General features: G+C 37.1%; 1 protein-coding gene across 1 annotated transcript in view; it reads left to right on the top strand.

The window, feature by feature from the left end:
- Positions 1-55: 55 nt before the first annotated feature.
- Positions 56-18,035, top strand: part of LOC135472160 (C-Jun-amino-terminal kinase-interacting protein 4-like) — a 68,744-nt gene continuing 50,764 nt past the window's right edge. The window contains 15 exon segments of the mRNA XM_064751527.1: positions 56-506; positions 5,014-5,134; positions 7,065-7,135; positions 7,545-7,636; positions 7,907-8,181; positions 9,466-9,843; positions 11,070-11,166; positions 11,529-11,605; positions 11,880-11,915; positions 12,848-12,874; positions 14,026-14,043; positions 15,107-15,167; positions 15,877-15,933; positions 16,519-16,666; positions 17,166-17,353. Of these exon segments, the coding sequence (XP_064607597.1) occupies positions 207-506; positions 5,014-5,134; positions 7,065-7,135; positions 7,545-7,636; positions 7,907-8,181; positions 9,466-9,843; positions 11,070-11,166; positions 11,529-11,605; positions 11,880-11,915; positions 12,848-12,874; positions 14,026-14,043; positions 15,107-15,167; positions 15,877-15,933; positions 16,519-16,666; positions 17,166-17,353 (1,946 nt within the window). The 5' untranslated portion in view covers positions 56-206.

The following is an 18,035-nucleotide window of genomic DNA, read 5'->3' as shown; positions in this document are numbered from 1 at the left end:
GTGCTTGTGTTTACATCAACTGCGCATGTCCAGAGATCACATGATGCTAGATTTACATCGGTAATGAAATGTCGCTGTAGGATGGGCCAGGACGCTGTTATTTTAGACATATTTTGTCTCAAAGGGGGATAAAAGGACAGGACGATTCGGACGCTAAGTTGTAAATGATTCATTAATTTCATATACTCCCAGAAATTTACACCAATATGGAGGCTGGAATGGTAGAGACGGTGTACGGCACGACGGATGAAGGACATGTCATGTCTGAAAAAGTGCAGTCACTGGCATCCAGCGTTTACAAGGAGTTCGAACGAATGATCAAAAAGTATGACGAAGATGTTGTTAAAGAACTCATGCCTCTTGTTGTTGGTATATTAGAAAGCTTGGATCAAGCGTATGCAGAAAAGCAAGAATCGGAAGTTGAATTAGAACTGTTACGTGATGATAATGAACAGCTGTTGACACAGTATGAAAGAGAAAAACAGCTACGTCGTGGCGCAGAACAGGTTTGTGTTAGCATTTTGGTATCTGATAGATGAGTATTGCTGAGAATATCAGTGTTATCTTGTACGTGGACGAGGTTATCATCGTTCAGTTTAATGCAGTTTGTATTTTATGGATGAGTTATTATTTTAGCGAAGGATAGTGCAAGCTAAAGCACTGGCTCTTGCAGGTTGCAGCTGTGATTATGATAGACATGCATTTGTCTAGATCGTAAATTCTAGGTTGTAGCAGTTGCCTTCCCTAGAAAATCTGAGGAACCTGAGAATGCTCTGACCTTAGCTTTAGGTTTGGCAAAAGTTTTATTAATCTACACCCCCAAGCCAACATCAGAGTGTGTTCCATTTAAAAACATGATGTAGTTGTGGTTGCAGCTTGTCAAGGCACTTGAAGCAAAAATTACACATCTAATAAGTCTCCATGACCTTAAGTTTGATGTTCCACATGTTCCTTTACTTTTCGTCTGCCAATTTATCCCAGCAATTAGGCATAGTCACAAAATAAGTCACATTCACATTTCAAATGCCTGCCATTTTTTAAATAGAAATGTCAAGAGATCTCGCAGTACACGGGAGATGAGGGCTCATTTTCATTTGACAGCCAATGCTTTAACCTAGCGGTGGTGAAGGTATTTGCGCGCATCCTGAAATGCGAGTGTGACTTATTCTTTGGTTATACTCAAAGCGACCTGCTGTACCTGCTGGGCAGGTAATTGCAGCAAGCTTCTAAATGGAGTGCACTCTTATGTTGCTTTGGAGTCATTCTTAGCCGAATGAAATTTTGCCAGACCTGACTTTAGAGCAATTTCGGACTAACATCAGAATGATATCTTTGAAATAGCAGTACATTTGAAGCTCGTGAACTGATTTAACACGTCTAACAGAGCACTGAAGTGCCGAGCAGTACCACACTTATTTGTATCAATAGGTCTAAAAGACCCATGACATGGCTGTATAACAATGTTATTTTTGATCTACTTCTGCTTTAAACTGGTTCCTATGAACACACAACATGTTGAGAGATGCTTCGAAACAAACTTACACAGACCCATCGGCAATATGTTCATTGAAAAAAATCACAAAGATTTTGGTCCAGAAGCTGCCTTCTTCAGGTTGATTGTGACTTGCTGCTACTTTTCCCACCATAATGTTGCTTGGGGATTCTGGCTGGAATAATAATGAGCTTTGAATTATTGCACAAGATTTCGAGATCGAACATGGTGGCATTGCAAGGAAGTGAAGACACTTCCATTTACTCCACCTGTTGACCAGTACATAAAACTAAAGGCTCACATTCCTGTGGACGGAGATTATCTGTCCGTCGATGCATAAACCTACCTGGTCAGGCTATTACTAGTAGAGAAAATAAGCATGTTGGAACATATACCTTTTAAGCTCATTGTTTAATGACACAAATGGAAAATAGGGTGTAGCCTAATTACAAGAGTTCATCTTCATTCATGCTGAAGGGCTTGGTACAGTAGTTCATAGGTAAATTTGGTCTTCTTCTTCATTTGTGGGGCTAGGGGTTAAAAAAAAAAACTAGATCCGGTTTCACAAAGCACTATTAATGTTAGGTTCACTTAAAAACCACGGCAGCCTGTACTGAAGGCATTATGTCATCATGGTAGTGTCGAACTCGTAATGTTATGAGATTTGTGAAACTGGGCCCTAAGCTGGCCAAAATTTTAACACAGTTCCTACTATAGTGTATGTAGCTTCAAGTTGGCATTCATCCTGGTAGCGTTCAGGAATTTTCATCTGAAGTGTCAGCCAATAGAAATATTTTTTTTTGTTTGTGTAAGGAAAAGGTTATTTTGCATAACTTTATCTTCATTGCTAGAAGCAGTTACTCAGGTTGACAAATATGTTCATGGATACATTATACATGTACAATTTTTTGTTTTTAACTCGTGCTTAAAGGTGCGTGAAAATCAGGAGGGTATTAAAGATAAAAGCTACCATGTGGGAACAGGGTCATGCTTGTTTATTATTATTGGCTTGTTTACTATTAACATTGGCTTGTTTATTATTAACTATACCACTATCTGGTGGAATGACTAAGAAGACTGAACTCAAATGTATTATGGTAAATAGCTCAGGGTTTACCAGTGGGGTATATGCTCAGGTTTACTGGTGTTGTTGTGATGATTATTATCTGGCAAGCCACTAGTGTAACATTGTGAATAATGGAAAAAAAGTTGAGGTAGACAGTAGGGGACCAGTATGTGTAATTGTGTCAACAGTCATCATTTCCATACAGTGCAATGGTCTTACATGTATGTGACAATATGTCAGACATGGACTCCTCCCCTGTATATGTTTGCGTCTAATGTACACGATTCAAGATGTATGCTTGAAAAAAAAAAAGTTGAAATTAAATGCTTGTACCTGCTGATAGTGTACATCTAATAATATTGAACTTCCTTTTTAATACCTACTTCCTCCTTACTATGTCTTTCATGTAATTTATCCTAAGTGTCCATGTGGCAAAAAATGTCTTGATGGTTTAACGTCCAGTCCATTTGTCATTGTCCATTTTTTAGCAGACTAGTAGATAATTGCCATCGAAGTAAGTTTAATATCTTGCTTTCCATCCACCCAAAGTGTCATAATAAACCTAAAATAGCCTGCCTAGTTTAAAGATATTTGCCGTTGCTCATGATAATCCAATTTGAGATTTTATTTTGTTACAGTGTTTTAGAAGGAAAACTCGCCTTGCATGCCTGATGAATGGTATTTACATAGTTTGGCAAGTGCTGAAACACATACTTGGTCATGTATTAGTCTTACATGTTTTCCATTGCTTCTAGGAATGATGCCAGCTTCCACAGCAAAACGTTCATGTATGGGTCATTGTGACTTCTTGAAAATTTTTATACCAGATGGAAAAAATCAAGACCTGGCTGAACACTAAGAAATTTCCCACCGTCTGATATGAATAAAATTTTAAGTGTTTACATGTACAGTTATAAAATCTAGGTCATATGGCTCTATGCAGTGGATTGCAACTTACAGGAAAACAGGGCAAGCCAACGTGAATGGAATCTGCAAGGCTATGTTATGCTGTGAACACGGAACATTTTTTTACATGTGAATATGAGCCAAAGTTTCACTGATGTACTGTTGCAATATTTTTCGCCTGAACAGATGCTAAAGCTCAGCTCTAATTACATGTAGTTCCTGAAACTGAAAGAAAGACCATGCCTTCCATTTGGCTGGAAAGTCTAAAGTTTTGTTTGCTGGGGATAACATACCGTTGACTTGTGAAATTGCTTAATACAAGTAGGAGTCTAATTCTAGAGCTGAACTTTTTGCCCATGAACTTTGCATAATGTACCAATCAAACAAATGGGTTATGTATAGACTTACTTGTAATGCCAGTCATGTGCCTGAAAGGCTATATAGCATTTAATTTTAGACGGGTACATGTACTGTCCAGCAGTGCTAATGACAGCTCTGTCAACGTGACCATATAATGTGTCAAGCAGTTAAGTTGTTATCAGCACATGTATTTCCCCCCAGTTTCTGAATGTAATGCTCAGCTACATGCCTGTATATCTCACACTTATTAATGATGAATTACAGTAATAAAAATTATACTCATCTTGAGGTGGTAAAAATTACCTGTATAATAAGAAAATACATTAACCTATCAGATGTCTGTTTCAGACAGATTACATGTAACTACATAAAGTTAAAGGCAAAGAAAGTATTGAAGGGAAGTATTTATATATGAGATGAAGGATCACAACGCACTGTCCAGGAAAATAATTTAGTTTATTTTTATAGAAATTTTCCAACTAAGTAAAATGACTTTATTTATTTATTTGATTGGTGTTTTATGCCTCAAGAATATTTCACTTATACGACGGTGGACAGCATTATGGTGGAAGAAAACCGAACTGAGACCGGAGGAAACCCACAACCATCGGGAGATAAAATGGCTTTAAAACATGACATTCTATTGTGGTCTGTAGTAATGAAATCTGTTAGTCTACCTGTCTTGAATGTCAAAAACCTTCTTGTGACATTACTGGTCCCAAGGTGGTCAGCAAAGGCTGCTGAAGAATCTTATGTTTCAAATGCATTTCACTGTTTTGAAAACATTCTATGGAAGAAATAGAAGTATTTTCATGGACAGTGTTTAATGGTATTTCATATGACATATACTTCATGTTAGCGTTTTCTTCGCCTTTAAGAGGATTGTGAAGGTTGTCAGAAATATGTTGATCATGAGTGCCTAGTTTTCCACAGAAGATGGATGTAAGTTCACTGGGAACTGGACAGATTTAACACAGTCGCAGTTCAAGACTGAGAGGATCAGGGAGTCCTCTATTCCTCCTCCTTCACCCATGCCTCTTCAGTAGTATACACTGCGAGAGTTTCTAGGGCCTAGGCAACATCCTTGACTGGTGGGCTAAGATAGTGAGCCCCAGCCTCCCTCAGTTCTACAATATTTTCTCAAAAGGCAGATATTGTATTAACCATAAAATAATTAAACCATTGACAGAAATACCTGGAAGTCGAAGATGCAGTGGAAGGAGAAAAAAAGTCCTTGGAAGAAAAGGTGGAGAGCTTGGAGTCCATAGTGAGAATGCTGGAACTGAAGTCCAAGAATGCAGCAGACCATGGTAAGGCCTTACATTTAATGTCAAATGTACTCTTATGCATTATTCATGGCATCATTGCTCAGTTGGTTAGCGCGCAAGCGCAGCGTAATGACCCACTGATTCCTCTCCGGCCGTACGTGGGAAGGTCTGCAGCAACGTGGAGATGGTTGTGGGTTTCTCCCGGGCTCTGCCTGGTTTCCTCCCACCAGTCGTATAAGTGAAATATTCTTGAGTACGGAGTAAAACACCAGTCAAATAAATAAATAAATCATGGCAATATTTATTTCTTTGCTCATCAACCTGGTCTTTAATATCACCAGCCTGACTTATTTACGATGTAAGAATGTTGATAGAATCTCTTAATTTTGACAAGTTCCGTAAATTGATCATATAATTTATGATATGCCAATTGCCATTTTGCATAAAAAATTCAGGCCGCTGAGGTGTTGTCCTCTATCCAAGGGCAGGTAGGGGCTTTTAATTCAGACAGTCTTGTTAGAACCAAGGGTAAAATCAGTGATACAATGTGTATCTTGATGCAGAGTATGCTGAAGGCAGCATTCCCTTTACATTGTATTAGTATTGTAATAAAGTTACACCAAGTCGGTTTATCATTGTTTATCGACAATATATTAATAGTCACCTGTTGATATATGATTGTCATCTATTTTTGAGAGTTGAGAATATTGTTTTTGGTGGTTGTGGTATTATTTCATGACACTGAAGTTTGATGGTTATTACCTTCCAGGTAGTTGGAAAATGTTTAATATTTAATGTCATTCACTATAGGTTAGACTGTGTTAGGTTATCGCCATTGTACTTCAAGAGATGTGATGAACATTTCCAAATTCGTTAAGTTTAAGAGACATTGTTGACTGATACAGTTGAAGTGGGAGGCTTAAGGTTATTAAATAAATCACTTTTTAAAGATTAGGATCCTTGGACATGCATAAATTAATTACCTTCTGACGGAAAACATCGAGGAAGAGCGAAATGATATCTGCACACTTTATGACATATGAACTACGAGCGGATATCGTGTATGTTAAAGCGCAAGCAGATCCAAACCTCTGACATTCAACAGGAGATAAAACTATAAGGTCTAGCAAGCCCAGCAGTCTCTGGACTGAGAATCTCTTGCTGACTGAAACTGAATAACCATTCAGTTTGGCGTTTTGCTAAACTAGTTCTGCAGAGCATCCAGTTTTTGGGGAACATTCTTGGGAGCATCCATTTTTACTTTAGTGAATTTTCCAATGTGAATTCAGAATATGTGGCTAGTCTGAGGACACAAATTATTCAGATATTGAAGATCATTCAGTTTGGTGTTGCGCTAAACTAGTCCTAGAGATCATCAAGTTTCTGAGGATGATTGTGGGGACCATCCAGTGTGCTCATAACTCATAAACTAAAACTGTTGAGAACTTCTAATGTATCATCTAAACCAGGGATCCATAGTAATGTGCATATCTTGAACATTCGATTTGTGTTTCACATTAGAAAAAATGGACCATTCAAGTTTCCTGTTGAAATTCTGTATGGACCTTGCTTGTTAATAGTTTGAATACCCAGAGGATATAACCCACCTATAGTGATGTGTCCAGCTACCGTAAGATCTTGACTAATCGATGAGTGTAATCGTATTGCTCAGATTATACCAGTCAACAAGATCAGAGAATCAATCATTTCTTTGATATATGACGTGTATTAGTTTCCTTAGAATTTCTATTGAGACAGCTGTTATACAGCAGCATTTGATTGCTCCTGGTTTCCCATATATACGAGTAATAGAAACCTTCGCTACAGTATATATAAGGAAAAAGACTTTTTCCAGAGTTGTTTATGTGTAAGTTTAAATCTTGTTTCATAGACCTGCAAGTACATATAAATAGGTCTTTGTTCTCCTCCCAAAAAGGAAATGTCTCTAACTGTAACACTACTGTTCTTTCAGTGAGCCGATTGGAAGATAAAGAATCTGAAATGAAAAAAGAATATACCAAACTCCACGAACGGTATACAGAGGTAAGCTCTCTCAGTACATTGTAGTATAGTAGACTCAGTTCAGTTGTCCATGAACCTGAGCGCCATCATAAATATTAAAGGAAAATATTTTTGAGTATGGCTAAAAGCCTGATCAACAAGTTCAAAGTAAATCATTTGTATATGATTCAATGATAACACATACATGTATATATGTAATCTTTCTGTCATTCGTTGTCTGTCTTTCATTGTCTGTCTTTCATTTTGGGTTTTGTCCAGGTTTCTACACAGTGTTTTTTCGATTACTCTCTGGCACAACTCTCCTATGCCTGTGTTTGAATTTTCCAAAAAAGTGAGCAAACAGTGTGGGCAGTTTGTAAAATAAAGCTATGAAGATTTAACTTCATTTGAGTGTGAATGATAGCATTTTTCTCTGTCGTCATTTTTTCAGCTCTTCAAAACTCACATGGATTATATGGAAAGAGCCAAAATGTTGATGGGACCTGACAGAATTGGGGATTTGGCAAACAGCCCCAGAACACGGTAATAAGTAATGCTCAAGTCGTTTATGTAAATTTATGTTAAAACTCTATGTTATAGAGTTTTAGAATCCTTTATGTAAATTTTGTGTTATCTGTGAAGGAGTACGTCATTTTTTATCTATGGCACTACAGTTTCTTTCCATTCATATAAAGAGTCATTGGCTTCATAAAAGTTTATGAGAGTATGGTGTTTTACACATGTACAACAATGAAATAAACAAATAAATAAGTAAATATAATTTGTTCATGCTTGGTTTTGTGATGATGATAGGGGAGGCTTCCAGCTGCCAAACCTGCGACCTGTCAGTATGATATATGGCAGCTCAGTAGAGACTCCGCTGAAGTCAGCTGGAACACCAGACTTTGATGTGACCTCCCCGAACAGGAGTCAGGACTCTAATGTCAGTCTGAAAAATGAACTGAAGGACCTGAATTCACCTGATACCGGGGAAGGCGGGGCAAAAGCGGCAGGCGACGGCAAGTCAACATCAGATAAGAGTCAACTTACAGATAGCATCAATGTGAGAGAGTCTGCTACAGGAACAAGTGAGTCTGGCATGCCCTCTACTGCATATCTGCTTAGTTCACTTTCTACGAGCAGCTTTTGTTTTACATACAGTTTATACTTTTACCAAACACATTGCAATGGCCATAGGACTATTGTCACGTTGCTTCACAGCTTTGTGGTTCGGTATTCAGTATAATAGCTGAGCTTTTGATATGTTGTATTGTTAATAGTTAAGTGGTCTCATTCTGTTCCTTTTAATGTTCTGTGATAAGCTTCAGTGGTTGTAGCCCTCAGCATGCAATATTTCTGGCGAACAGAATGTACCTTTTTTTTTTTTTTATAAATTTAAAGGTGATGGGATGGATTCAGATGGCATCCATTTATCTGGTAATCCTTAACTCTTGAGGCACAGATATTTGCATTTTGATTTATAAGACAACCTTAGATTAGAAACAACTGCATCCTGAGCATATGACCGTTATCCATGGTTGCTAGCCTGATTTCCTAATCGAAACTTACACAGTACAATACTGTATATCAGTCATTATTGATATGGTCACTTTCTCACCATCTAGTAAACGTTTTCATATTTACCATAGTTATGAAGGCAAGTTATATTGATAAATTGACCTCTACATGTAGTGCCAGGAAAGAAACTTACTCGTGAAATAAAATGTATGCTCCACACATAAGTTCAATTAGCTAACCGCAAAAATCATTATTTGAATCTTACATGAATAACATAGTGATACATGAATATGCAATGCAAGAGCACACCCGTAAGTACCATCAAAATGGCAGTAACATATCATTATTTAATATGTTGTCGTGGTAGTTAGTGATGTCCACAAATACAGTGTTCACAACACGAGCTGGTTTCTGACACTAACAATAATGTTAAGAGAAGTGAGCAGAACCATTCCTACATTCTGGTGTGATTGCTGGTACCTTCCCATGTAAATCAGCAACCTGCTTAATTTAAGTGACCTTTTTGGAAGAATAGAAAGAACAGCGCTCAAATGTCAATGTAAATGAAGTATGAAGACACAGTGTTAATAAAGATTTTATACAAAGTCGGAATTGCTACCAAATGTGACAAAAAGGATAAATAATTTTATCTGACACATGTATTTCTTATTTTATACCTTCTTCGTGCTTCTTTAATTTATCTGTTTGATTTGTGAATTATTCATGCAGTTACACTGGTTGTGGTTTTCCTTTTACAGTTTAATGTATGATCATTTCCGTTGTGTTATGTTGCATTTGTTGTTTGCTATTATTTATGCACCATTTCTTTTCGTGTTCTTTGTTGCCTGCCATAGAAGTTATAGAGGGGACCGCTGCTAAAGCCCAGTCTAGGGACGCAACAAAAAACAAACATGCCCAAGATAACCAAGCAAGGCCTGTTGTTAAGCCTCAAGTAGAGTCTGGTCAAATAAACCAGTCAAATCCAGAGATTGATTCCAACAAATCAGTGCCTGTTGCCAGTGAAGGCATGGTATTAGAGACAAATTCAGTAGAGTCAAGTGCAGACTCACAAGTTGTTCTGAGAAAAAAGCATGATAGAACTGTTGGTGAGAAGAACTTGTCAGTGTCTGCAACTGTAGATGCAACAAAAAGTGGAAACATTCAAACTTTAGTGGAGTCTGGAGATTTCCTGGAGTCAGTTGAAGTGCATGTACCGGTGTTACAAATGTCAGGTGAGTCAGGTGCTGTCCAGGATCCACATGTGAGGATATCCACACTGAAGGGTGCTACATAGCTGTATTAACTTAGATATCTTGAAAATTTCACAGCTAACACACACACACAGATATTTTTAAAGTTATACATGTTACAGGATGGTGTCAACACACATGATGCATTTAGTACATATATATGCCTCATTATGATTATAGTGGCTCTGGATGTCTTTTGAGACCTTGACACTAAGAGGCAGTACCAAGACAGAGTATCTTTAGAACGTCGCATGCTGCAGGTAGTGTCAACACAAAATACTATAAAACATCATATTCTACAAGATGGTTTGATTGACGTTGTATGTTCATGTAGCAGGATGGTGTCAGCACAGATATCTTTAAAGCCTTACATGTTACAGAATGTCAGTACTTGTACATGCTATCATGAAAGTCATAAATGTACCTTTCTTCCTTCATAAGTGTTTAGATTCAGGTCTCTTTGAAATCTACAGCAAACACATATGTCGTTAAATGTTACATTGCACAAAACAGTTTCATCAGAGATGTCAGAGAGTTGACAGCCTGCTATCGGAATTTAGCAGTATTATCAGTGGACCCACATTTTATGATGACACTACATTGAATTACTAGCTCATTGAAACATCAATCAGATATGGTCAGAAATTGCAACTACAGACATTGGTAAACTGATGCTTTCATAAAAAGGTTTAATCTTTTGTTATACTATCTTGTTTACAATGTTGGCTCGGTGTCTGCTGCTATTATGGATGTACATGTACATGTGTTTGTGCAAGAAACTGACAAGAGTTAGTGACGTATTAATATTAGATGCATGGGTTTGGTGAAAGCTAAATGAACATTTAGCTATATTATAGCAGCTATATGTAGCATTCAGTGTAGTGGTACTTGTATTTTAAACATTTTATAGAGTTGTGTTACAAATTTCATTATTGCAATGCTTGTAGTGTTCTGTTCACAATGTTTACAGTTCACTAAATTTAAATTATGAATAAAATGTTAGTCTTATATTTGCAAAATAATTTAACACGTGAGCTCATTCGTCAATATTGATGATGTTATGGATTTAAGAGCACTAAGAGCCTCTTGACAGTATTTAAATGCACCAGTGATAAGAAAATTTGGTGATTTTGATATGCATAGCATTTTAGATTGTGTTCACTGCTTGCCTTCGCCTATTCTAAAAAGTTCCTATTTCCTGTCTGTAGCTGTTGACAAAACAATAGCAGACATTGTGGCCTCAACCCCAGAGTTAGATGAGATGGAGGAATCGTTGTCAACTTCTACACCTAACAGAGTCTCCAGGTAAACTACAAGGCCTGCTAGGTCATATGGCATGTTTAGGTTATTGGTTATACTGGGTTAGCAATCCAGTGATAAAAGTCTCACAGAATCTCCACTCTTCTATGCACGTCTTACATTTCAAACAAATTAAAGCTGCAGAGGAATGAAATTACTGCGTCAACGCGTATCTCAGCAGGAGAATATCCTAACAAAACGATAGCAGACATTGTGGAGATCAGTTAAAAATAATTTGTTTTTATTTTGAAGAAGAAAAAAGCTGATGTTAGCTTTCAGTGAACATGTGTTAGTGTTGATAAACTTGTACATCTTGTGTTAAACATATGGAGGTAAGCTCAAAAAAAGCTTGGCTTTCTGTGTTGTAGGAGAAATAATGACTCATTATTTGATGAAATCACTCCTGATGTCATCGGCGATGTTGACTTTGGTGCTGATATAACAGGTATGGCCTATACTTTTTTCTGTCCTGTCCATGACACACTGCATTATTGATATATCCAGACTCAATAAAGTTTACCATCTGTCTACAGGTATGTCGCTACTAGCATATCATACAATCTCCTCACAACGATATTTCCAGTGAATTTCTCTGAGATTTGTATGGGGAAAAATACATGTCCATCAATGTATGAGTGAAATATTCTTGAGAATTAAACCCTTCTCGGCGAGATAAAAAAACAGTAGTGTTCTAACTTTACTTGGTATGTTGGTTGTAGGAAAAGAAGTTCATCCCGGTGAATATGCATCGTCAGGTAAGATGTTCTTCATGGTCACATATCCTTGGCACTGTGCCAGAGATTGTAACTATCATGGCTGTGTACATGTATGCATAAGTTTAACCAGAAGGGTGTCTCATTGTCTTTGAGATGCCCTATTCTGACAAAATTAACATGGGGAAGGTAAGAGAAAATTGAAAATAAGATGGGCTGATTTCAAATTTTGGCTAAATCATGTTAGTTACAATCAACCTGACCTGTGATCAGATTATGAAATGCTCAGGTTTGATAGATTGCTTTCTGAACTGCAGCATCTTTGAGTTTTAGTTTAATTTATGTGTGGGTCATGTCTAGTTTTGAGTTTGAAATAATGTTGTTTGTCTTGCACCGCATGATTGATAAAGCACTGTCTCTCAGAAGTCACTTCCGCAACTTAACATCTTTTAAAAGTTCCACAAAATGATGAGTTAGTTTTGTGCTTTTCACATTTTTAAAATAAAACAACTAAAAAGTACCTTCCTGTGACATCACCTGATGGTTTTGTTGAAATGACAAGATCACTCTGTTACATGTATGTAGATTTGGAACAACAGGTTAAGTTTATGGATGTTAACAGACATTTCATTGAACAGATTTAGCATGTTTACTTCCTTTGATGAAATGCATTAGGGGGTTTTCCACATTTTTCATCCACCCAAATCTTGAGAATCTTTGCTTACACACAAAAAAAAATATCATTAATCTTGATTTCTCAATAGCCATTATATGACAACATGTACTTTTCTATCTGTGAGCCTATTGTTATTTGGAGCTACAGTCATGTTGATGGATTTAGCCTGTTGTCTTTCGTGTTTGCATGGATTTTAATGTATTTTTTCGTGTTTTTGATTGATATTGCATGTTACTCTTTTGTTCTTTTCTGTTCCTTTTGTGTTTACTTGCTTCCTCAACACCTTGTTCATGCTCAGATGATGGGGAACAAGGGGGAGAAATTGGTAGGCAAATGTTTTGTTTTCTTTCTGCTTCATTCTTAAACACATTTACACTGTAAAATTCTATCTTGAACAAGCTGTACTCATATATATGTACCTCTTTGCTGAGCTTTAACAATCATGTTAGTATTGGAAATAGACTCATTTTGACGTGGTTGTATTTTTCCAAACAAAGCATATATATACATATATATCTATCTTTCCTTGCTGTGTTGCTGTACTCCGGGTATGGTATTCTGCTGTTATCTATTTTGAATATTTCTGGGTCACTTAGAATACCACAATAATCATGTGTCCAAAAATTACTTATTTGTTGCTCCCCATTCATCAGAACTTACAACCTATTAACCTTATGACAAGATCTTATGGTATAAAACCACTCTATTTGTTTGTTAATATCGGCACATTTATAGCGAAGAGGAAATTGTCCACTGAGGTCATTTATATTTGTGTTCTTAATTTTGGGCCTACACAGTAGATGTAATTAAACACATGTTGCTGGTACCATTAGTACTCAGAACAATATTGGCTTCAGTACAGGCAGCAAAAGTAAGAAACTGAGTAAACTGCACAGAATATACACTTCAATCTTTTGGCTTTGAAAAGAGAATTTATGAACTACATGTGTAAAAATTGGATGTTAGGCATGAAAATAGATTGACACGTAAAATTAGTGACAAGTAATTTGCAACTTCACTGCAAACTGATAATTATGGACACTGTAATGTCAATTCCATGTGGTATACTTGAAAAATTTATTAGCATGTTTAATATACATGTATATGTGTGTGTCTGTGCTTGGGTGTAGAATTCATATATTTATGTAAACTGATAGACATCGGTGTGGTTGGCTGAAATTTATCTGCTTCAACATATACACATGCATATGCTACGTGCACATGTACACACTTGCAATTCTGGATGAACAACTGGAGTTGATGAACAGAGCAATGCCATTTGTGGCCTCCTGTGGTAATTCCACAGTTCTTGTAATTGCAACACAGTCCTGTGTTGCTCTTTTTGCATATAGATTAAAGTTTGAAGTGTTTTCAGTCATTGCAGAGGGGTGATTTCAGCCAATCAAACCAGTGTTTGTGTGTAACCCACAACTAATCCTTTCTTATTAATTTCTGCTTCCTGCCTGGACCTTACAGTCAGTGACAACTTCTTTGGTAAGAGGACTCCACCTTTGTGTACTCTTCTTTCCTAATTCTAAAAGTGTTGACTGATGTAACACTGTTACTTTGAATATACATGTAGTTCTAATATTGTTCATTTCAAAGTGAACCAAGCTTATGTCAAATGGAAATATTTTTTGCCAATTTTATCAATATTTTGTTAAATGCCGTACTCAAGAATTTTTAACTTATACTATGAGAGTCAGGTTTGTGGGTGTAGTGGCAAACTCAAGTGGCAAGTGTTAACAACAGCCCCTTGCCAGGGACTTGATGAATCTCTTAACTGAAAGCGGCAGTTGAACCAGCTGGAGCTAGCTTTGAGCACGTGACCTTACTGGTCAGGGGCTGACAGGCAGTGGCAAGAACAGCGCTTAAGCCAAATAAGCCAGGGAGGATCCCTGTGGGAAATTTTGACCATTGTTAACAGCTTGAAATAGTTTGCGTTAAGTTCAGTCATGAAGATGTGCAACTGCGTATTAATTTGAAGATGTTGAGAATGCTTAAACATGTGGATGTTCTGATCTGAGCTCTTATCAATGTGACTGCTACTTTATTACATTTTAGCGAATAATTTACCATTCAGCGGATAAAGTAAATATTACTTTATCATGTGTGAAGATAGTATAAAACAAGTGGATGCATGTTAGTTATGGAAAAAGTAAATGTCGAAAAGGTTGTGAGAAATGTAAGTGTTGTGCCTGTTTGTCTTTATATATATCCGTTTTGAAATTTTAGTGTATTGTGATTCTTGTAATCTGTTTGACTATAATGAATTGGTTATGTGCTATTCAGGCATGTGCATGGAGGTCAGAATGTACAAGGCCATTTATGGATATGGGATTAACGGTCATGTGCATCACTGTTGTTGGTAATGAGACAAAAAAGCAATCTATTCATTTATTTAGCTTTGTGCAGTAGGTCTAATTGTTTTGCAGTGTGTATGTCTGAAGTAATATGTGTAATGCAATAGGGTTGTAATCTTCAGATTGGTATGATTAATGACTTGATCATTGTGTAGTTTTAGCTGATAACTAACGTTCCATGGTTTCTTTTCTAGTCGGTATGGGGAAGGAGGTGGAGAATTTAATCCTGGAGAACACAGAGTTACTGGCAACGAAGTAAGTATGGCACGTCTCTATAACCTTAAAGCCTTGATGCTTGGGGCCTTGGGATAACGAAGCAATCTTAGATTTAAGTCAAAACTTCAACAATTAAATTTGGTATGCTCCATTCCGTTATATTAAGTCAAATTTGTTGAACAATACGTGTAACTTATCCAGAACTTACGTTGCCAAGCAATTTTTTGCGTTTGTTACAAAAGAAATAACAGTTTTATAAGGGTTTGAAATTTTGACTCAAGGCTAAAGATCTCTTCATGATTCCGGGACCAGAGCCACCCAAATTACACATCTTGACTGGAAATCAGGTTAAAGTTTTTTTGGTAGGTTGCTGTTTGCTCACTGGTATTGCTCACCAGACAGGCTTCTAGCATTCCACTAACCTTCATCTGCTGACTGTGTGAAGTGTTTGCAATGATGCTTAGTTGTGGTGAACACCCAAAGGTTGTAACTTTCTTCAACAAGTCCATGTGTGGTATGCAGTCCAACCACTTGCAGCAAGCTATGAAAAGGCCCCTTTTAACATCTTTAATCAAAATGTTTAATCCTTTGTTATAAAACTTTAAACCTGTGTTCTGAAAGTATATACATGTATAGCCCTTTATTTGCTGTTTCCACATTCACACTATAATTTTTTTAAAGTCTTTTTGAAATAAATTTGTGTGCTTTTGCCTTTCTTTCAATTTTTTTCTGCTCTGTTTTTTCCTAGGAATGCTCTTAATATTGTGAAGGATGATTTAATTGCCAAAGTGGATGAGCTTACAAGGTAATACAAAAATGAGGTTTACAATACGATAAGTGAAAACTTTCAACATGTAACCCACTTTTATTAAGGATGATTATCATCAACAAACCTCAGCTGACTGGGTATCAGATCCTATAACCTTGTTTTCCTGTTGCTGATATGTTATCTGTTTGGGTCCCACAGGTTCTTGAAAGTTTTTAAACTATTGAAGACCCTGAAAAAGTCGGGAATTTTTAAGTGTACATCTATTTAGTTGTACACTGGAATTTAATGAGAATTGTAGAAGTTTGTTCTTGAATCCTGACAGCATGGATACTTCTATATAATGCATGCTTGGTTATTTTTATGGGAAACTATTTGTGAAAATTCAACACCTTACTCACTAAACATGAAGCCAACTTGACCCCGGACTTCAAAAGAAGTTTATAGGTTAATGAAGGGTTTTTGAATTTGGGTTGAAATGGAACTTGAAATATCTTGAAAAGTGTTAATATCAGATGCCACATAAGCTGTGTGATGCCTTTATCTGTTTTGATTCACACTCCTGTATAAGATGCAGAAGTAATGACATGTAGTGACTTATTGCTTGTGATCTTTGTACCACAGTGAGCAGGAGATCTTGCGAGAAGAGATTACCTCCCTTCAGGCTGTGAAGAGTCGTCTACAGCTTCGCATTACTCAGCTGGAGGAGGACCTGAAGAAAACCAAGGAGGAGTTGGAGAAGAAAAGCCAGGAGGCACAGGCAGAAGGGGAGGTAAGCCACAACTATCAGTAGTTCCTTTTACTTGTTAATTGTAGTGCACAAGTTTATTTTTTATTATGTATTAGGGCAGACATTCCACAGTTCAGGTTGTATCCAGCTTTAACATTTGATCATTCTGTACCGTGTTTCATTTGCCTGTCTTTGGCAGCTTTATGGAAAAACTTGTGCACCAATTTGGATGAAATTATGAGTAGGACTTCACCTAGGGCTAAGCACCAATTCATCACATGTTGGAAGCATTACAATATAAAACATGTGTTGTTTTTTTTTTGTAAAATGAGATAAGGAATTAGACAAGTAGGTAAGGAATATATGAATGGAAAGTTGTCTAAGTGAAGCAGCACCAGATAAAAGAGTGGTGGGAATCCGTCCTACAACAAGGAGGCACATTACATGCACTCAAGGGACTCCTTTGCTGTCGTATGACTGAAAAATTGTTAAGTACGACATTATACCCCAAGCACTCATGTGTGCGCTGTCTGTACTTTAGGATGACGTGCCCATGGCCCAGCGTAAGCGGTTCACTCGTGTGGAGATGGCCCGGGTGCTGATGGAGAGGAACCAGTACAAGGAAAGGCTGATGGAGCTACAGGAGGCTGTGCGGTGGACGGAAATGATCCGAGCCTCTCGGGAACACCCAGAACTTGTCCCCAAGAAAAAGTCCACCATATGGAGTTTGTAAGTATAACCAGCTTTCACCCTTTAAAATGCCCTCTGTGTCCCTGAGGCTGCATTCCCTACTTAAATGTACAACAATGCTGCATTTCTAGACAGTCCATTGTATTCTGTAGTGATTACTACAATATTTAAGACACTTGAATATATGCAGTTTTATGCCTAAAGATTACAATTCTTAGATTTTAACTTGAACACTAATTTTCAATTTAGTTTTAAAAGTCTCAGGTAGCACTTGGTATAGAAATGAAAATTCTGGAGGATAATGCATATTTTAGTGTAATAAAGATTAAGGCAGACCTTAGTATAGGACAACCTCCTGATCCTGGGCCCAGGAAGAAGATTTTAAGAGTTTTGAAAGTTTGAGAGACTGAAGCAAATATTGGAACATTGCTTAATACCTATACTGTTTCCAGGTGTGACACAGATGCCGTGTTTATAGTCAATAAGTCAGTTGTGCCAGAAATGCTATTACCAGACTACATAGCCAACTTTAGGTACACCAAGAGAAGCATTCAAAATTTCTGAGTATCTTTGAAGACATGTACTTCTTTCAGTATTTTTTACCATGTAATTTGAGTTTCTTGCTTCTAAATGCATGTGGGATTTAATCATGTTATTTTCTTCAGGCTTACATGGAAGTGAGCTATAATAGGGCTTGGCTATGGTTATGTAGATGTTGGTG

Source organism: Liolophura sinensis, chromosome 8, assembly GCF_032854445.1.
Source record: "Liolophura sinensis isolate JHLJ2023 chromosome 8, CUHK_Ljap_v2, whole genome shotgun sequence".
Lineage (NCBI taxonomy): Eukaryota > Metazoa > Mollusca > Polyplacophora > Chitonida > Chitonidae > Liolophura > Liolophura sinensis.
The sequence above is the reverse complement of the archived record's forward strand: the minus strand, read 5'-3'. Positions and strand labels throughout refer to the sequence as shown.